General features: G+C 51.2%; 2 protein-coding genes and 1 long non-coding RNA gene across 8 annotated transcripts in view; 2 read left to right on the top strand and 1 right to left on the bottom strand.

The window, feature by feature from the left end:
• The first annotated feature begins 343 nt into the window (after positions 1–343).
• LOC148384681 (GTPase IMAP family member 8) lies at positions 344–4,490 on the top strand. The gene is made up of 5 exons (XM_088357159.1): positions 344–664; positions 1,081–1,743; positions 1,817–2,521; positions 2,615–3,284; positions 3,374–4,490. Exons 1-5 carry the CDS (start codon positions 640–642, stop codon positions 3,894–3,896), a joined length of 2,586 nt encoding a protein of 861 aa, XP_088213285.1. The 5' UTR covers positions 344–639; the 3' UTR covers positions 3,897–4,490.
• Positions 621–21,043, bottom strand: part of LOC148384678 (uncharacterized) — a 114,124-nt gene continuing 93,701 nt past the window's right edge. For 2 of the 6 annotated variants that reach the window (XR_015853281.1, XR_015853282.1), the window contains exons 12-14: positions 19,110–19,218; positions 7,723–7,825; positions 621–3,842 (exon numbers count right to left, since the gene is read on the bottom strand). This is a non-coding gene — a long non-coding RNA (uncharacterized LOC148384678). The remainder of the gene's footprint in view (positions 3,843–7,722; positions 7,826–19,109; positions 19,219–21,043) is intronic. The other 4 variants (XR_015853280.1, XR_015853278.1, XR_015853277.1 and 1 more) reach the window with 3 other exon arrangements.
• ngfra (nerve growth factor receptor a (TNFR superfamily, member 16)) lies at positions 7,662–20,655 on the top strand. The gene is made up of 6 exons (XM_088357149.1): positions 7,662–7,966; positions 9,144–9,303; positions 12,022–12,384; positions 15,740–15,986; positions 17,006–17,220; positions 18,352–20,655. Exons 1-6 carry the CDS (start codon positions 7,928–7,930, stop codon positions 18,402–18,404), a joined length of 1,077 nt encoding a protein of 358 aa, XP_088213275.1. The 5' UTR covers positions 7,662–7,927; the 3' UTR covers positions 18,405–20,655.

Here is a 21,043-nt window from a genome sequence, read left to right as displayed (position 1 = left end):
GTCCGGTCATAAGAGCACACGGAGGCTCCTCCAAAAGCAACTCCGATAGCATTTGCACCTGCTCACGATCACGCGTCACTCTCGCGATATGTATCTTCAGGGAACTCCGGAATGTACAATGACCACTGGTAGCGTAATCCATCAATGTGTGAATTATTAATAACACATAAAAGAAGATAAAGAATAGAAATTCGATTCCCCCCTCGACAGTGAGAAAACAAATATTTGATCCAAATTGATCTGGATGAGGAGCTGACGTCTTTAATAAAGTCTTTCCCTGGGCTCAAAAACAACTTTGTCACGTGACACATTTGATTATTATGATGATTTGACTGCAGGAGAATTCAAGCAAATTCAAATAGTTACGGGTTCATTAAAGCAGACACATACACTCAAGTTGGAGTGAAATTTGCACCCAAAAAGAATAACATGGATTGAAGTGAAATGACAAGTTGAAGGAAGGCACCTTGCTGCTCAGAGGCGTGGCGGCGCGCGTGTGCGTGATCATTTGTGGCGACCTTTAGACGACCTCTCCATAAAGGCAGAAAATGCTGCTGTCTAGTTGAACACACTTTGGTTCACACGTTTCCAGACAACGTGACGCCTTCTGTTGATGAGAAGCGAGACATTACAAAAAGAATGGCAACCAGTGAGCAATCGCCGGGTAAGTCAAACTCTGGTTCATAACGGAGATTCTTTTTTTCCAATGTCAAATGCGAAATATGCCGAGCCCTCTGTGGCTGCGATAGGTTAAAGAACATTAAAATAGCGTGCCCAGGTTGTACATAGATAGGGGTTCGGCTGCTATGATACAATCTGCATTTGTTTTTAGCTACAGTACTGTCATACTGTTAGTTCTCAAATACTATCAAATGTGTTATTTCCCAGATTTAAAAAATAAATCAAAATCATTGCCCGCCCAGCCAAACACTTTTTTTGTACTTGGCTGGTCAATGTTACCACTGCTGCCTGCTTCCTAGCGGTCCAATTGAAAGGCACCAACGTTCCGCGGCCCAACAGTGAGCATTCAAGCTGGAGATTTCGACCGTATTAACTTCCATTTTCCTCTGGCCGTCCTAGTGGATGGCTGGCATAACTCCTTCCATTTTAAGCTGGTCCTCCTCGGAGGCAGGAATTCAGGGAAGAGCTCCCTGGGGAACCTCCTCCTGGACAGAGACGAGTTTGCCGTCGAGGAAAGGACCTCGTGCTCGCGGCGGCTGGCCCAGGTGGGTGGACGCTGGCTGACGGTGGTGGACACGCCTGGCTGGTGGTGCGACTTTGGCGTGGAGGACACGGCCCGCACGGTGCGCCGGGAGATTCAGGGGAGCGTGGCGCTCTGCTGCCCGGGACCCCACGTCTTCCTGGTAGTCGTCAAGGCCGGCTCGCCCTTCACGGAGAAGCGCCGCCGGGCTCTGGAGGAGCACGTGGGCCTGATGGGGCCTCGGGTGTGGCGCCACTGCCTGGTGGTCTTCACCTCGCTCAAGGGGGAGCTCCCGCCGTCGCAGGCCCTGGCTTGGCTGAGGAATCGGTGCGGACAGAGGCGCCACCTGGTCGACCTGAGCGCCGGAAGCCGAGCGCCGGAGCTGATGGAGGACATCCGGAGATTGGTCGCCGCAAATGGAAACAGAGTGTTTGAGATGGACGAGAAGGTCTGCAGAGCCGTAGCAGAAGAAAAGAAACGAGTGGAGGCCGCCGCCCGTGGCAGGTTTTTGAAGATGAGACCTCACAGAGCCCTCATGAGAGGTAAGGAGGCTTTCAAACTTGAGTAAAAGTCGTTCAGAAAAGCCTTTTCAAGTCTTGTATCCAACCCTTTCAGAGCGGGCTCACCCTCTGCCTGACGTCAGGATGGTGCTTCTGGGAGCCAAAGGTTCTGGAAAGACGTCTTGTCTGAACACCATCCTGGGGCGGCGGCGGCGGCGGCCATCAGGCAGGACGGCTCGCTGCGCGGCGGGGCGAGGCGTGGCCTTCGGGAGGCACTTGACGGTGGTGGACACGCCGGGCTGGTGGATGAACTTCTTGGGCCACGAAACGGCCGGCTTCGACCGTCGTCAGATCCAGCTCGGCCCTTCCTTTTGTTCCCCGGGTCCGCACGCCTTCCTACTGGTGGTGCGCCCGGACCGCGCCTTCTCCGAAACCTACCGGCAGGCGGTGCGGGATCACCTGGAGCTGCTGGGCGGGGACGTGTGGAGCCGGGTCTTGTTGCTGTTCAGCTTCGGCGACTGGCTGGGCGCCACCAGCGCCGAGCGGCACGTCGAGAGCGAGGGCGAGCCGCTGCGGTGGCTGGCCGAGCGATGCGGGAACCGAACCCACGTCCTCGACAACCGGACGGCCGGTGACGGATACCAGGTGAGGGAGCTGCTGGGGAAGATGGAGGAGATGGTGGCGGAATGCGGCGGAGGATATCGGCGGCGGGCGGAAGAGGCGCGACTGCTGGAGATGACCGTGCGGGTGGAGGAGGCCAGAGCTGCAGAGAGGATCATGAAGATGGAGCTGCAGAGGAGGAAGGCCGGGGCGCACCTTGGTGAGACCCTAACTAACAGCATCCTTTTTTTTTATTTTTTTTTTTTCATGCTGCAATAGTGAAATTGTAGCCTGGACTCACTCAACGTTCCAGACCAGCCCCGGCCCCTCTCTGAAGTGACGCTCGTCTTGGTGGGCGGCAGCAAATCAGGCAAGAGCTCGTGCGGTAACACGGTGCTGGGCCGCGAGCGCTTCCGCGCCGGCCGCCCGACCGCCTCCTGCGTCCTCGGGCGGGCCCGCGTGAACCGCCGAGAGGTGTCGGTACTGGACACGCCGGGGGGGTTTCCTCTAACCGCCGACTTCTTGAAGGGGGCGCCGACTTGCGCGGTTTTGGTCGTCGTCAACGCCAGCACCGCCTTCGGCGACAGCCAAGGAGAAGCTTTGGAGGCCCAAGTGAGGGAGGCCTGGGAGAGGGCCATGGTGGTGTTCAGCCACGGCGACTGGCTGGGCGACACGGTCATCCAAGAACGGCTGGAGAGCGAGGGGCCGGCGCTGAGGAGGCTGCTGGACATGTGCGGCAACAGGTACCACGTGTTGGACAACAGGCGGCCAGGAGACGGCTCGCAGGTGCGGCAGCTGATAGCGCGGGTGGAGCGCATGATGGCGGCGGCGGAGCATCATGCGTCGGCGGCGGAGCATCATGCGTCGGCTGCGCCGCGCTGCCGCCGAGCGAGTGGCACGTTGTGCGAGAATCCACGTTTGATGCCCAATGACGGACAATTTTCCAATCCCTGTGAGTCCTTTCAACATGCACAACCCACCATGTCTGTCACTGCGGGCTTCGGTTTGGGTTGAGTCTCACACACACACACCTTGTTTGCATTGCATTGCATTGCATTGCAGTGAAGCAGAGCGTCGAGTCCTCCGGTGTGTGGCCCTCAGCGCACCTGAGTGAGTCCTCATCATCTGGCAAACAAGTTGCGATTCCATCCGCCGCTTGGAACAGGGGAAACGCCGCTTCCTGTCTGCTGGCTGCGCTTCAGGACACAAATCAATCTGTGAGAGTCAACATACCAGCGTGGCTCCATGTTGAGCAAGCCAGACTTTCCATGCTGCTGCTGCTGGTGCTGCCTCCACCCCGCCTGGGGCTGCTTCCCGTCGGGCACACCTGCTTAGAACGCGCCGGCCAGGGTGGAGATTGGAGCAGCCTGGAGGAGCTGGAGGCCTTCATCGACTCGTATTTTGACACGCTCTGGGAGCGGCAGGCGTCAACTCCGCCTCGGCCCGAGAGCGCCGCCGCACCGCGGTCGGGGGAGCTCTTGCTTTCGTCCATCGAGAGGAAACTCTCCAAGCTGGATGTGCTGGAGGAGATCCGGGAAGACCTGGCGGAAGTGAGGAGGAGCTTGAAACTCAGCTGTAAGGTCATGCGAAAATAAACATCAGTGAATGGCACTCAGCGGACACAACATTAGGTCCACATGGAGGACAATTTAAGAAGCATTAATTGAGTTAGCCAGGTAAAGGTTTCACATAGGAGTCTGGGTTCAAAGCAGCCGTAGTTGGTTGAAAGCTCGGCTTTAATTCAACAATAGGTTGATTATGCTTGCATTAAGACAGACGTTCCTAATATTTAGTCAACGTGTTGCCTCAACGAAACCACTTTTGTTTTAGACGTGAACATATTTCTCCACTAGGGGGTGCTGTTGCATAAGCAACAACGGCCAACAACAAGTCAGTGAACAACATAATCAAATATGGCACAAGTTATTACAAAGACAGCTGGCATCCATTTACAATTTTTACAGCTTTCATTTGGGATTGTGGGAATATACATTTCACCCCCCCCCACACACACTAAATGATAAAAAACAACAACAACCTAAAATACTGCATCTTGTTGTCAGACTAATGTATTGTAAATTGAGGATTGATGACAATCTGAATCCCTTCTATAATTTCAACTTCAAGAAATGGTATTGGATGACATGCTATTTCGACCTCCCAGCGATTAAATACATGTATTGCATTCATGAACGACTTTCAATTCTTCAATAACAACAGAACCAAATACAGCGGGTACTTTTCCAAGCGAAGAGGGAATGTTTTAGCAAGGCTCAGCAACACAATGGAAGACATTTTCCAGGATGGCTTGACTATCATCACAAAAGTAGAGATGCAGCTCACAAACTGACACAGTCATCATCACAGTGTCATTTCCCATCATTCGGCCATCTTGTCTCCCCGCATTGCCATTGTCCCTGAAGGTGTCTCTCCGTTGCCCTTAAATCACATCACAGTGCCTAGCTCGCTTGTGGCCCCACTGCCTGCAGCAAATGGAGGAGGGCTCCATCAATCTCCCATCCATCGTCTCCACGGAGGTTCCCTGCTACTAATGTGTCTCCGTTCAAAAGCAGCAGCAAGCTTCCCAATCCCTTCAGTACTTGCCCCCTGGACATTTAGGGGGGGAAAAAATAGCCCTGAACGGCAGTCGACAAGAAATTGCTCCATGTGAGTTTACAAAGGAAGTCGGCCGTGTCGGTTTGAAGCAGCCATTTTGGTGAATTCCAATCAAGAGCCAGTACTTGACAAACTCCTGCACCGTAATTAACCCTGATGAGTATGAGGCCGCTCATTACAGCTTTCATTCCACTGGAGGGGAGACCTCAATAAAGCCAGCAAGCAGTCGAAAAAAGCAAGTTAACCTATCACGAACGGAGCCAAATCGCAACGCTAATTTGGGAACAATTTCTCTGGAACGCTCGGCCAATGCTTCTAATTCCGAGCGCCGCGCGTAGACTTGATGATGGTGTCACAAGTAAACGGGCTACATTTGTTATCGGCACATTTGTTATCGGCACCTGGCGTCGCAACACAAAACGCAACTTCCCAAATCCACGTCTGCCGTGGAACGAGACCATCAATCCGTGAAAGGGAAAAAGACTCAAGGGCAAAGTTCAGGAAACAATTAGGTGAAATAAGCAAACGGCGTGGACGCCGGCCGCTAAGTCATTATGTTGACAGGCGGAAGGAAGCCCGGCAATATTGCCGAGCCAGCAATTTACCCTTGGCATGTCACTTTTAATGTCACTTGGCAGAGGTCTGAATTGTTTGTTTGCAGTAGTTGAAGTGACCTTTCTAAGAGAAAGCTAGCTGTGTGCTGGCTATGGTGTTGCCGATGAAAACAAATGACGCTCGAAGAGGCTTTTAAGCCGCATCCCTTGAAAACTTTGTGTTGGCTGGTGAAATCCAAATTAGCACCATTAGCACAACTGACATTTTTGTGAGCACATCTGCTTCGTGTATCCGCCTCAGCTGCTGAATCTTTTTTTCAGTGTTCTCTTTAATACTTCCGGCAGGAAAACAACGCTCTGAATGAGTCTGACGGACATATAGGATTGAGTGTGTTTCCAATCGGCAGCTCCTTTCGCTCTTCCTGTAAATGCTTTGTAAACATGTCGCATTGTGCAAGAACATCACCCGGGTTGGGGGGGGGGGACCTTTGCGTCTGGGTTTTCCTCCCTCCCTCCCTCCCGCCTATCTCGCCCCATTTGCTTACAGTGGTGTACTACGATTATCAGATTCCTGTCAAAAACGAATAAATAGGTGAATTTCCATTTGTGGGATTATTTGAATGCATATTATGTCTTGACTGAATAGTTAATCCATATTTTATGATGGCAGTAATACAAAATCACTTGACATGATTTCCCACTGGGTGGGGGAGTCAACTTTTGACCTGGCTCGAGCGTGGTTCAAAGTTCAAAGACTCAGGAGGAATAAATAAAAGGTCTGTTTTGAATCAACGTGAAATACGGCGAGAAAGACTATCTGCATCATCATTCTACAATAGGAGCTGATTCATGGCGGGCTTCCATTGCGTCTTCTTTGAAGGCCTGACACCCGAGCTCAGCGTTGAGGAGTAAAGATGCCTCGTCAGGAATTGAATCTCCTGCCAGTCCTCGTCCGCCCGCCCGCCCGCCCGCCCGCCCTTGGCGCGTCTGGCTAACATCCTTGCAGCTTGTAAGGCGGACGCTTGCTATTCATTTTGCACGGATGAGCGCGTCCGTCAATAGCGGGAAGCGTAACTGTGTCTTCCAGACCGGCGTAACCATTCGCAGGTGAAGCTCCCCTCTTGGCCCGTGCTTCAATTCCCTGGCGGCGCGCCGTGCAATGCGTGCTGGCTGGCTGCAAGCAAGCAAGCAAGCAAGCAAGCAAAGGAGAAGAAATGGCTGTGTTCCATTAGTGTGAATTTCCAAATGGCAGCAGGTGAAGACGGTCTGCAAAGACATCTGTACTTTATATTCACCTTGTGATCATGAACACATTTCTTGGAATTCTCCAGCTCTGATATTGCAATCGAATGCATTTTTGTGTCTGTTGCAAGTCATTTCATCGTCTGGAGTTCATATGGATTTGATGAACTAAGTGTAATCGATATCTGTTGTTGTCGCATTCATTATATATATTTGGATGAATGTAATTACTTGAGTAAGTAGTACATTTTTGGGGAATGATCATTTTCGTTCAATAATTACAATGGCATTTTACTTGTTTTATTTTTATTCTGAGCGTATGACTCTAGGCATGACAGCATAATAAAAATGTCATTCATTCATTGCTACTTTAAAATAACACAGAAGTAAAGAAATACTTTGCTTTTTATCGTTATTGTTCTTTTTACATCTGTACTTGTATGTAATTATAGAGCGGGTGCATCCAGTTCAAACAGGGACTTGACAAAACGGTGAATGAACTCGTAATTGTCTCCCTCTTGTGGCCGGAGACGGTACTAAACCGTACATCAATCAATGACGAACTCAACTATGCACAATATGCACAACACACGCTGGCTGCACGCAATACAACAAATCCAGATGATTTTCTTCCCAGCCCACACTAGTACCGTATGAATTTCTGTGGCTGTACGTGCCTCTTTACATCTTTACATGCATCTTGCCGTCACAATGCCATCCTTCTCATTTGCATGCAAGTTGAAAAGTCTACCTTGTCAAGTCATAACTCGAGTAAATACTGCAAGCGCTAAGCGAGCATGTCAAATGAGCTCTTGGCTCCGTTTGTAAGCCGTCGTAAAGCGACACGCGTGTGCGTGTCGTGACTGCAGCGCGTGCCTCTTTATTACCTCCCTCCCTGTAGTGCACCTGCAAGGGAGGGTGAGAAGCCAAAAGCGAGGGAGGAGGGAGAGAGGGAGGAAGAGAGAGTGAGCGAGAGGGAGAGAGAGAGAGGGGGGGGGACTCACTTCACCTCTTCCTCTGCATTGCACTTGCATCGGAGCCTCACTCCGGACAGGACGCTGCTGCTCCTCCTCCTCCTCCTCCTCCTCCTCCTCCTCCTCCGCCTCTTGATGCTGCAGTGAAGAGAGAAAAGAAGACGAAGAAGTCAATTTGGGATGAAAATGAGAACATAGCTCCTCTTGTTCTTCCTCTTTGCATTTTTTCGGACAAACAGAATGAGTCCCTTTCCCGTGCTTGTGATCATGTACGCCCTGGTAAGTACCTTGGCACTTTTGATGTGGGAGTTTGAGTGACTTCTTTGCGACTTGCATGCCACAAAAGGAGCCGTGCATGACAAAGCATGCAAATGCAACGTGTCATGTTTTAGATGATTGAATAAGGTGCACCAAACTGTGGCTTGGGGCCCCAAAATGGACCCCAAGCTATGTTCTTCAGGGCCAGAAAACCAGATTTACTTATTTGAGTGACTTCTACTTGACCCCCCAAAAATGTGGGATGTTTATTCCTGCCCCCCTCCCTCCAAAGAAAACCCCTAAAAATGTTTTCATGAGTCAATTGTCACCTTCAGGCACTGTTTAAACTTATGGCTTCCCTCCCTCCCTCCCTCCCTCCCTCCCTCCCTCCCTCCCTCCCTCCCTCCCTCCCTCCCTCCCTCCCTCCCTCCCTCCCTCCATCCATCCATCCATCCATCCATCCATCCATCCATCCATCCATCCATCCATCCATCCATCCATCATCAAACCCACTTTCCCATTCAGCTCAAGTTGATGGAAACTTGTCAAAGTGATTGCTGGAGGACTTTTTGAATGACAGTGAAGCAGCTGGCGGAAGTGGCGCGCCCGCGTTGCCAACCAGCTGTGCTGTGACAGCTGGCCCAAAGGGCGGCCACAGATTCAATTTAGGAATAAAGATCAGACGCCCCCCCCCCTGCTCTTGTCCAAAGTGAGCGTGAAATTGCGGCAAAGGCAAAACAAGCGCACGTTAAGACAAAGCGGATGAGGGGAAAATGTCACGGTGGAAGCAAGGAAGGGAGCGCTTGGGGGGCCTCCGTTGAAAATGGAACGTTCACGTCGACGCTCTCAAAATAATACAACTCATTCCTTTTGATGACATTTTTGCTTTAGAGCCTTTTCACATTTTAGAACCTGACAGCGGATCTGCGAAACCAACAAAAAAAAAGACAAATCCAAAAAACGTCTTCGGAAAATGCATATGCGAATTCATGATCTGTTTTCTATGTTTGAAAAGAAATCCCCGAAAGAATTAATTGTCTGGCCCGGCACTTGTGGGGAACAAGCGTATTTAAAGTGCCCCCCTATCTCCGTCAGTGATGCCCACGTAGTCAGTGTGGATAAAACACGTCGACGACAGTGAAACATGTCAATTGTGAAAGTGGATCACGCAAATGGTCAATTGATGTTTGGCCTGAAGGTGGCGTGGGCGGCGTCCAAGAGCGAGCGCGCCGTGCAGCTGCCCTGCGACTCGGGCCACTACACCGACGACGGCGAGTGCTGCCTGGAGTGTCCGCCCGGCGAGGGCGTGGTCAAGCCGTGCGGCGCCAAACAGACGGTCTGCGCGCAGTGTCTCGACAGTAAGTTGCTTTCTATGAATACGTGCAGCCACATTGCTTGATGCGTCATCCACAAATGAGCTCCAATCGACCAGTCTCCGTTGTCACGTTGCTGTCCTCGAGCCCTTTTTCATTTTCAAATGGGTTGATTGGGCCCGCTTTCAACTTGGGCCAATTGAACCGAGAAGCGCACTTTAGAGTACATTGGTGCACCAAGCGACAAGAAGTCCTCAATCCTCCGTTGGCCACATTTCCGACCTCTTTTAAAGCTATAAAAAGCACTCTCCGGAACATGTTGAAAACAAAGGTGATTTGCATTGAACAAGTGCCTCAAGCTTGCTTTTTTTACTCTTCTCTGTCGGAGAGGGCTGAGTATGCTAACGCCATTAGCATCGCAACACTAAACAAAAAACACACCAGTGTTTCTAATTTTAACACGGGGGGGGGGGGGATGTTATACATTTCAAAGGCACGCTCAACCCAAGAGTTTTTTTCAACTTTTCACAAAACAGACAAAATCTGCATTGAATTACTATGTTACGAAATGCTTTTTGTTTTTGGGGTTTTTTTTTGGACTCCCCGCCCTTGGCTGACTTTTGAAGAAAAGTTGAGCCAAATGACACTCACGCTGGTAGCATAAACTTCATTCTTCCACCCTTGAATCCAGTCAAGTGAGCTTTCGGGAATTTGTCACCTTTGGCGGTGTGGCCCGATGTGCGGCCGGCCTAATTTTAAACCCAACGGTGATTTGAATCTCTCAGTAAGTGGAGGCCATTTAAAACATCTTGAAATGTTGTCTGCTTCCAGGCCAACAGCTGCTTGTCCTCCTGGTCAGTAGCCAAGAAAATCCCAAATTGATCTGCGCTGTAAATTGTGTGATTCTTTAGCTCTCTTGGGGATCATAAAAGAGACGACGGAGCATCTCTTTCGACTGTAAAACATTCATGAGCTTGAACAGCCGCGTTTGTGTTTTCAAATCACATGAGTATCATCATCTTCCTCAAAGTCGCGGCCATAAATTTTGCTGGATGATGATGTTGTGTTTGTTCTCTCGCCTTCTCCCAATCGGGCACAAGTCCAAGCACTCCCTCGCATCGCACTCCTGTCCACTCTCCGTTTTTCTTTCTCTATTCACGCTGGGCGATGACTCACCCGAGTGTACGGCGGCGGCGGCGGCAGATCAATTGCGCACCTGACCGGGCTGGGCCCGATCTGCTCATTCATCATGCGTACTGTTACACGAATGCAGCTTTGCGCAGTGGCTAATTAAACAAGTGGAGTGACCCCCTGCCGCCGCCGCTTCCCAAGTCGTCAGCGTTCTGTCGAAGCTAACAAAGCCTTATTTGCTCTTATCTGCATATTTGCACGCTTACGGTAAACGGCACCCGCGTGTCACGCTTCATTGGAAGGGCAAATGTTTTTTTGTTTTTTTGGGGCCGGAACTATTTTCAAGAACGGCAGGGCTCAGTGAATGAAAAAGCGGCGCACCAATCTGCTCATTCATCATGCATACTGTTACATGAATGCAGCTGGCCTGCCGCTAATTAAACGCCTCCCTCCGCCGAGCTTATCGGGAACAATTATTCTCAGCCGAGCTGTACTTACGCACGCCAGCCAGCCAGCCAGCCAGCCAGCCAGCCAGCCAGCCAGCCAGCCAGCCAGCCAGCCAGCCAGCCAGCCAGCCAGCCAGCCAGCCAGCCAGCCAGCCAGCCAGCCGGCCCCTGAGAGCTTACTTCCAATTTTCTGCGGCACGGGCACGGCGAGTGAAAGTCTTAATGCGCTTGAGGCCCACCCGCGGGAACGCCGCGCCGCGCCGCACCTCACCTGCGACCGGAGTGCTCGACTGAATCATTGATGAGCATCAAAGTGCCAAATTTCCTGTTTGCTAGCCAATCTTTAGTTACCGCAGCGCCATTTTATTCCCACTTCCTCTTGGCCACTCGACAGCCCTCTCTCCCTGCCTGCCTGCCTGCTTGCCTGCCTGCCTCCCTCCCCCACATGACCCCGCTCAAACTCGCTCTAAGTTGAGTGTCAGCATCAGCACTGTTGAAATATTAATCAGCTGTCTCCTGCCTGCTTTCTCTTCCATCTGGAGCCGCCGCCGCCGCCGCAGCAGCAAAAAGCTGACAGGTCAGCGTCATGATTAAGAGCCAATTCAAGACTGGAAGCAAAGGTTGAAGGAAACACGGCAAATTCCCAATGCGCTCTGCTCTTCCACTTGCCGGCCGCCGCAACTTAGGTGGAAGCCATCCACTGACCAGGCCTTCATTAAAGACACACCCGTGCCGTGCCGTGCCGTGCCGTGCCATGAGTCGGCGGCGGATCCCAGGAAATTCTCTAACCGCTCCCCGTCTTTTCTTTAGCTCTATTGTCTCCACTTTTTGCGCCCCCTTTGGCGCTGCACCTCCTAATCTTCAGGAATGTGCGCGCCACATATTCTGGATTGCTTCACTTTCTTTAGTAGTTGCTGGAAAAAACGGAAAAGTTGCGCAGCCCTATTTGGGCTGATGAGAGCGTGGGAAATTTTGGATGATTTTTGCGCCGCGCAGGCTAAAAGCTGAGCCGGCCGGCCGGCCAAATGGTGAGACTCATCAACGTTGCATTATTGATGACACTAATGGCGCTCGGACATGATGGAAAGGGGGCGCCGCAAAAGGGGGGCTCCCGCTTCATTTGTCAACACCACGACACTTTGGTCATTGAAAAGATGCTTATTGAGCACGACTTTGTCGCCTCCAGGCGAGACCTTCTCCGAGAACTACAGCCACACGGAGGAATGCCACGCGTGCACCCAGTGCACGGGCCTGATGCGCATGGAGACCCCGTGCACCGACTCCAACGACGCCATCTGCGTGTGCCGCTACAACTTCTACTTTGAGCAATTGTCGGGGCGCTGCGAGCCGTGCACGGTGTGCCCGGCCGGCCAGGGCGTCTACGCCCACTGCGAGCACGACCACGACACCGTGTGCGAGGAGTGCGAGGACTTTACCTTCTCGGACCGCGACAGCCCGCTGGACCCCTGCCTGCCTTGCACCATCTGCGACGACGAGACCGAGATCCAGCTGGCGCACTGCACGCCCGTCAGCGACTCGGTCTGCCACAGTAAGTAGCCCGACACAATCCGTTTGCCAATCTGGCACCTGAGTTCACCTTGAAACGGGAAGTGTTAGCTTAGCATACAAGGAGCGGCTAGCACTGACGCTAATATGACCTTTTGTAAAGCTCCAAACGTACCGGAGAAGGAGCATCTTCTGCTTCATTTCGGCCCGGCCGGAGCGAGCATTTTTTTTTTATTCATTGTTTTAGCAGGCAAGCCAATTGAGAAGACTTTCTCATTTCTAACGGCGACCCCGAGCCAAGGTGTGTGAAGTGTCTTGCCTAAGGACACAACGACACGTGACCGTGACAGAGGCGGGATGGAAGCACCAACCCTCCGGCTACTAACCGACCCGCACTACTGGCTGAGCCGCAGCCGCCGCATTTTCGGCGGCTTTGAGCAGACGCACTGGAGCGCTTGTCGCACCGCTCGGCCCAGTCGGCCATTGCGGACGACCTACTAAAAAAGACAGCGGCCTAATTTACGAGGCGCCCTTTCGGACACAAAGCGCTCCCTGCCGAGTGACACGGAGCCAAAAGCAAAACAAGTCATTTGAAAGCACTTTCCGGTTGGAATGCTTTGGTTTTGCCACTTTGTCATCTCTCGCCACCTCTCTGAACTTGAGCGTGTCTTCTTGATGCCCCGTGGGCCCGCTGACTTCATTTACAACCTCCACTGTGCTCTTCTTCTTCTTCTTAGTGGGAGAGCAAGACATTCCCTTTGTCTTTGACCTCTTTCACGCGAAAGAGATTCACTCACTTCCTGCTATTTGAAGATCTGACTTGACAGCAGCTGACCTCAACACAGAAACCTTATTCAAAATTCATGTGTCGAATCTTTTCTCTCGGTAGTTTGTTGAGCATTGGAACTTCTTACAATTCCACAACAGCAGAAAACATGGGCTGAATCATCCAGAGCTTGAACTTATTCCATTTTCCACCTCTGGATAAAATGGACAGCTAAATCAGCGGAGGAAGCGGAAACAATACAAACACGAGAGCCTGACGTAGCCCTGTGCTGCTAGTATTCGACCACGTTGATCTTGAGGGCTCGATCAGTCACGGGATTGCCGTGAGCGGAGCTCACGGTTCGCCCAGTGACCTCCGTCCACATACGTACGAGCCATTTTCATGATGAGAATCCCAAATCAATTGTACACAGGCATTGGCCTGCTGTGAAGCGCGGTGATGTTTCATTCAACTCATCACGTGTGAGAGCGCAACACCTGCTGCATCCACGTTATCATCGTGCTATTCAACAGGGACAAAAGTATTGGGACACATGGGTGCTTGTGGCTGGCTCAACTCGACGATGTCAAGATGATAATGAAGAGCTTGGTATTAATGTTGTCTCCCAGCCAGCCAGCCAGCCAGCCAGCCAGCCAGCCAGCCAGCCAGTGGGTGCGCTTGCCCCTCCCTCCCTCCCTCCCTCCCTCCCTCCCTCCCTCCCTCCCTCCCTCCCTCCCTCCCTCCCTCCCTCCCTCCCTCCCTCCCTCCCTCCCTCCTCCACTTTCCCTTTCATATCACTTGCGCCTCTCTTGGCCAGCAAGTGTCCTCAGCTAATTGGGAACCTGGACAGCAGCTTCTCTGTTCCTCAACACTCCCCTCCTCTGTCCATCAGCCTTCCTCTGGAAAGGAAGCTGGGATGCGTCGGATGAGGCGTCGCCTCCACAGAGGGGCAAGTGTTCTCTGGGGGGGGGAGTGATAAAGACGTCATTGTGCAACCTGACGTGGAGCTCCACACAAGACCTTCTCTGGTCCACACCCTGCTCATAAATACAAAGTCTCGCCGGGCTGTTTCACGAGCCAGCAAAAAGGGCCAATGAATAGGCGAGCTCCAAATCTGCACTTGTGTTTTACTCATCAAAGTCAAATTGGACAATTGAGAATTGCATCAGCTTGTGAAAGCAGTCAGATTCATTTCTCCTGACGTGTGGCTTTTCATTTATGCTGATTAGCAAACTTCTTAAACAACAACAAAATGAAATTCAGTCCATCGTGTCCAGAGTTGCTCGGATGCAGATATACATTGTGAGCGTCGGCCGGGAACACACCTTCACTTTATTCCATTTGCCAGCTTGTGTTACTGCGTTCATCGCATTAGCCGGACGCGCATTAGCAGGATGATGTACAGGGCCGAGCGAGCGAGCGAGCGAGCGCAGGAAACACGAAGACGTGCTGCGGAAAGGTCATGAAACGCACGCCGACTACCGGCTTTTTTTTTTTTTTTTTAGGGGGGATCAATAGCTTTAAATAGACACATGCATGATGCCTCGCTGTCTGCGAAGGATATTTTCTAGCCGTTTCGTAACGCGATCCGGCTGGCAGGCAGGAATGCCCTGTCATCAACTACCGGCCCGGGTGTCTTTTCATTTCTTGAGGCTCGCCACCGAAAGCAATGCAGCAAATCAATGGCAGGGTGGAAACAGAAGAGAACACAGATGACATGTTTGGGAGCGCATCAGAGGACACATTGCATTGCAGTGCAGTGCAGTCTTGCAGTGCAGTCTTGCAGTGCAGTCTTGCAGTGCAGTGCTTGTGCGCTCAGCAAGTTGCGTCCAAACTCATATCAGGCACATGTGACCTTCCAGCACTGTCATTTTTTTTAAAATGACAAACAGATGAACGTTTGGAAATGCTCCAGGTTGTCTTCTCAAAACTATAAAGTAGAAGTTACACAAGTGTAGGAAATTGGGATGTAAATTTGTCGAGTGTCTTCTGTCATTGGTCCAAACCGCCCAAAAATTCACATTGTTAAAATGTGGTTGGAGCGTTGCCATGTTTGGCTTTGAAGAACTCTTGGGAGGTTTTCACAGGGTTAATCCCTCCTGCTCCGAGTCGGAGCTAATGAGGAGCAGTCCAGCACCCCGTCAACCCTCCTCCTCCTCCTCCTCCTCCTCCTCTCCGAGCGCTTCGCACTGGAGGGTTCTGGCAGACCAGAGCCCCGAGGGGGAAGGAATCAGGAGCAGGCCTGACACTTTCACCGCACTGGACTTTAATGGCGGACGCCCGGAGCGCTCATTGTGCTTTGGGAAACTACCACCAATCATTAGCTGAGAGGAAGGGGGAAAGGAAGACAGGAAGCAGACATTCTGTGTGCCAAAGCCATGCCCTCCTGGAGCCACCCACGGCTATCCCGGTGGACCGGTCCACACGCTTCGGATCCGAGCTGAGAAACATTTCCTTTGTGCAGAACTCAAAAACAGCTGCGACAAAAATGTGCTTCTAAAGAAAAAGGAAAAAAAAAAAGACACATCTCATTGCAAGAGCATTTCGATCGCAGCCATTATTGAACACGGAGCCACTTAAGTGGGGCAAAATGTCCACTCAAATCTGCTTTGCCCTTCCTTCTCTTTCTAAGATCCCCTTCTGCCCACCTACTTCCCATCCGTCTCCACCGAGACAGAGTCGACGTCACCCGCCTTCACCAACTACTTCCTCCCCGACGGTTCCGAGGGCCCGGCGCCGGGCGGCGAGACCACCACGCCGGGCGCCGGCTCGCCGCCGCGCTTCCTGGGCCACGGCTTCAACGAGAACCTCATCCCCATCTACTGCTCCATCCTGGCTGCCGTGGTGGTGGGCCTGGTGGCCTACATCGCCTTTAAAAGGTCAGCAAGCGGCTACACTGATATATAGATGGAAATTCAAATTCATTTTAGGCTTTCAAGGCTAGGTTCGACTTTACAGCCAGGGTTGGCTTTTAAACCGCTACAAAGGACACCCAAAACCCCAATGCAAGTGTGCCGTCAAAATGGACCTTTTAGGGGGACTAATGCCTTGTCGGGCTGGATGGAGGCTCTGACCTACAAACACCAATAACCCTTTTAGAACAAAAACAACAAAAACACTTTCAAATGGAATACACTATAGAGGTCACGCAAACGCACGCGCACACGCACGCGCGCGCACACACACACACACACACACACACACACACACACACACACACACACACACACAACCACAGGCTCTTTACGCACATTGATTATTTGAAAAGTGCCAACTGGGGGAAACTCAAGGGCTACGTTTAGGAGGCTGGGTTGGGTTGGGATGGGTTGGGGGGGAAAGGGAACACACACACACACACACACACACACACACACACACACGCACGCACGCACGCACGCACGCACGCACTCACACAGCCACGACATAAGAGTGATGAGAACGGTCGACATATTTACTAGCAATGAAATCAAATGCTCGCGTGTGTTAATTTTACAGCGGAGGCCTCGTAAAGAGACACAGATGGGAAGGCGCGGCGGGCGTGCGCGCATACAGTAAATGTTTAAATGATCGCATGAACCCACAGCCACGCACACGCGTACACGTTTGCTTTATTTAGGCAAAGCAAAAAACAAATGGCGGAGAACACCATCAGCGTATGTAAACAACATGATGGTGGCTGTGATAACAAACAGCTACGCAATGTGCCGCTTTATGGCAGCTTAGGAAAACAGGCGGAAGGAGAAGTCAAGAAGCGGGGAAGTCAACAGGTCGTTTGACTTTGGAGGACGACGGATCGTCCGGCAGTCTCAACCTGCTCAACAGCACCCGACTTTAAGATGAAGTCCATTTTGAAAGGATGGGGTCAAGGGTCAAGCTGTTGCGCCTCTGCTGTTCACAGGTGGAACAGCTGCAAGCAGAACAAACAGGCGGCTAACAATCGCGCTGCGGCGGCGGCGGCGGAAGCTGCCGCAAACAACCAGACGGTGACGCCGGAGGGAGAGAAGCTGCACAGTGACAGCGGAATCTCCGTGGACACTCAGAGTCTCCAGGAACAGCAGCAACAGGCGCAGGCCGACATACAGCCTCAGCGCTCTCGTGCACAGGAGCACATAGGTGAGTGAGCCAGTGAGTGAGTGAATGAGTGAGCGAGTGAGCGAGCGGGGGGGGGGGGGGGAAACGCCCAACAATGCGTGAGCAAGCTTCTTTTTGATTGAGCCACTTTGAGGTGCATTGATCAGGATGATGCAGCCAGCAGTCTGAGCGTTTTTGTTCTCGCTTTGCCAAGTCTCTCGTCGACAATGCCGTTGCTCATTCTTATTATTCTCAGATTTCGCGGCTGGCACATTCAATTTACAAAACAAGCCGGTGTTACCAAGCCACGTGAAATTTGGTGGGCAAGTCTATCATGAGTAGACCCAGAAGAAAAAGCCTTACAGAGCCAGCTGCCATTTGGGTATCATTTTGGACATTTCCACAGCTACCATGAATGTCATGAAAATCTGCTCTGCACTACTTTTGGTTAGCATGGGGAACTTTGGTCACTTCCATAGCCTCCTGAGTTGACCCACCAAAAAGTCGGACAAACTCAAAGCCGCACGGGAAGTTGACCATTTATAAGTAGAAGCGGACAATTTGGGGTAAACATCACAATTGTCATCCACGAGCTGTTGCCCAATTGCTAGCACATATGCCAGACACATGCACGGTTGGAAATTGCGAGCAACTTGTGTTTTGCTCATTGCGTGAGGGAGAGAAAGCGTGTCAGCAAATGTTCAAGCCTCGCCATGAAACACCAAAGTGTTGGCTTTCCTCCACTCGTCTGCACAAAAGCTCGCCGCGTGGACCGGCCAAGGACAAACGTGACACATTTCTCAGCTTCCGAGATAACGGCGGAATATTAAAAACAGAAGAATCACCATTTTTTGGAATGTAAGGATCTCCGACGACGGTGAGGATGAATGCATGACAATAGCAAGCCTTCACACCAAAAGCCCATCAAACAAAAGCGGTGTGCATTCTTCTGCCGTTTCCAGGGTGCCAAAGCAGGTTAAGAGGTTTGTGGGAATAAAAGCGCTTTTGATGACCATCCTTGTCCGGCTAATGATGCCACTTGAACACGCCAGGAAAGAGAAAAAAAAACAACAACACAGCGCCAGGCACTTTACATAACCACACATTGGCTTTTTTGGAGGGCCAAAATGTTTGGCAAATACTCAAACATGTTCTTCTTTCTCTGCCCTTCAGTGGTGAGGGTGGACGGCGTAGCAGAGCCGGTCACGCCTCCTCCCGAAGTCTGAGAAAGAAGAAGACGAGGAGGAGGAGGAGGAGGAGGAGGAGGAGGAGGAGGAAGGCCGCTTCATTGAAGAAAGCAGCAGAGAGGCCACATGGACCGGGTATTGACCCCCAAGACCTCTTCTAGACTCTTCATCCCTGCATGCGGAGTCTCATAGAACCACGTGCCTGGACTCTTAGCGTATGGACTTATGTAGATCAAGAAAAAGTGCATCTTAGCAAATACTCCACAAGCTCCTTTTCCCAACTTTCTGTTGTTTTTTTTTTTCCTGTCCGCTCGGCGAGGATTTAGCCTTGAAACCCACCGGTGCCTGGAAGCATCTTCCTTCGGATTCGCTTTTTGTTTTCGCAAGTATCCCGTCGCCGTGGTAACAGAACCACTTTGGCTAAACTTCATCCACTCAGACCTTCTGCAGGACTCCAGATTCATTTTTCAGTCATGCTGACTCAGCAGGGTGTTTTTGTTTGCCCCCTTGCTGACCTGGCATTGGCCAGCCAAGCCTTCAACTACGCCATGAAGTGAGCAGTGACCCTGAACGCAGCAGCATCTTTTAAATTGAATGGACTCTCGGAGGGTGAACTCCATGTTTTCAAGGATTTCAAGGACACTGCTTTCACGGCCAAACTGGGCCCAGGTGTCCGGGATTCACTTTCACACTGCCACGGTCCGATTTGCCTTCATGTAGATATCGTGAAAAAATACGTCATACCTGTTAACGGCCAGGCTCTCGGCGCACTTCGGAGTCATCGTTTGATTGACAGGAAGGAGGCGTTTTCCTCGTGGCGCTCGGCGTCAATGCCTCAGTCCATTTGTGAGACCTGCGGGCAGGCAGGTAGCAATTAGCGCTCAGTCGCGCCATCATTCACCCACTCGTCAAGTGCGCATGTGTGTGTGCGCGCGCGTGTGTGTGTGCGCTTGTGTGTGTGCGTGTGCGTGTCTTCTCCACACCAGCAGCCGCTGACATTTACTGTATGGACAGGCTGATATGAAAGCACTTCACTTCACAGGCAACCTTTTATCACTTTAATGTCAGCCCCTCCAGTGACGTATGGACATAAATACCTTTTAAAGATCAAAGGGTACAATTTGGATCCATTTTTCGGTACGATCAAACGGCTTATGGTCTCCGTGGTTTTTAAGACGGTGGTCGGCGGGCATTTTCAAGGTTATTTGTCGGAAGCCAAACAAATGGCCATTTTCAGGACTTCAGCCAAAAATTCCAATTGTTTCGATGGCGCCCGCCAGACTTGTCAACTTCAGCCAGTTTGGTTTGGCAGCATCCAGTCTATCGCCCACAGACCAGCAATGCTCATCAAAGAAGCGCAATATATGATGGCACCAATATAGTGTAAGGGAGTCATTACATCAGGCCATCTCCATACAATTAAGCGCCTTGATTTGTCCGACATTTGTGACTCATGCGCAGCCACGGTCAAGTTGGAAGCTAACACGCGGCTCACGTGCGCGAGGGAGCGAGGGAGGCGAGGATATGAATCACGCTCCTGTGGAGAGCCAGCGTGGGCGTGATTCAGCCGCATCCTTGTGTGGCATTCACGCACGCACGCACGCACGCAGGCGGGCAGGCAGAAGCTACTAACAGTGTTGAGTGGGGAGCCCGGCCAACGTCATAAACAACACTGACACCGCCGCTGACAGCTTCCAAAATACTGCTTGCGGAGTCAAAATGACAACCAAGAACGGCAGCCGTAATGGATGCAAATGGCGGGACGTCCGGAAGACTCGTTTTTGACTCAAGTCCTTCACCATAGCAAGGCATATCGTGACATCAAGCCAAACGTTGAAAGACGGCGCAAGATTCATAAAAGCCCGTCACGGTTATCGGCTAACGCTAGCCGGTGACATTTAACAGTGCATTCAAATTGATTTGGACGCTTTTCATGCCTTTGTGTTACGCATTTGTGTTTGCTCAATTCATTTTGAAGCACTTATTAGACTATCGCACTCCAAGAGTCGCACCGCAGTGCCTGCGAGCTTTTTTTGGGTCGTTCTGAATGTGCATTCGGTTGACATGGCTGGGATTAAATAGAACGTGTCACTGTGATTGCCTCCCATAGCGCAGTATTATGTATCATTATGACCACAAAGGGATATTTGTCACTGTACTGACACACTAATAATGTACAAGGCTTTGTGTAAATGTGAATTTCTTAGAGTTGATATAAAATACAAAAAGAAAATGTACAAAGTGTGCTCATGAAATGATGTAGAATAAAAAAAAAGGAGAGGTTCTTGCATCATGAGTCTGCTGTGTTTTTTGTCACAAGAGAAAAGTCAAGCCAACAACGGGAAGAAAACGCCATACTAGCATTTTCCCCCCGTCTCGGCTTTTCGGCAACATTCCCAAAACCGCCGATAGAGTCCGTCGGGCCAAACCGCGGTTCAAACGACTAACACGTGTTTCGAGGCACCGACGATTAGAAACAGCGCTCAGTACGATGCGACGGTGTTCATTCAGCGAGGCGAAGTGAGTATTTCATGTATTTTTGCACCTCTAAAGTCTTATTTTGAAACTTTGGATCAGATCAAGATGAGCCAATTGAACCGACCGAAACGACTGACTTGGGTTAGCATACCATGGTTCGGTCGAATCGGACAGAAATCGGGGCCTGACTCAATTCAGCA

The sequence above is a fragment of the Syngnathus floridae genome, chromosome 17 (genome assembly GCF_059516105.1).
Source record: "Syngnathus floridae isolate MCC-2025c chromosome 17, RoL_Sflo_1.0, whole genome shotgun sequence".
Lineage (NCBI taxonomy): Eukaryota > Metazoa > Chordata > Actinopteri > Syngnathiformes > Syngnathidae > Syngnathus > Syngnathus floridae.
The sequence above is the reverse complement of the archived record's forward strand: the minus strand, read 5'-3'. Positions and strand labels throughout refer to the sequence as shown.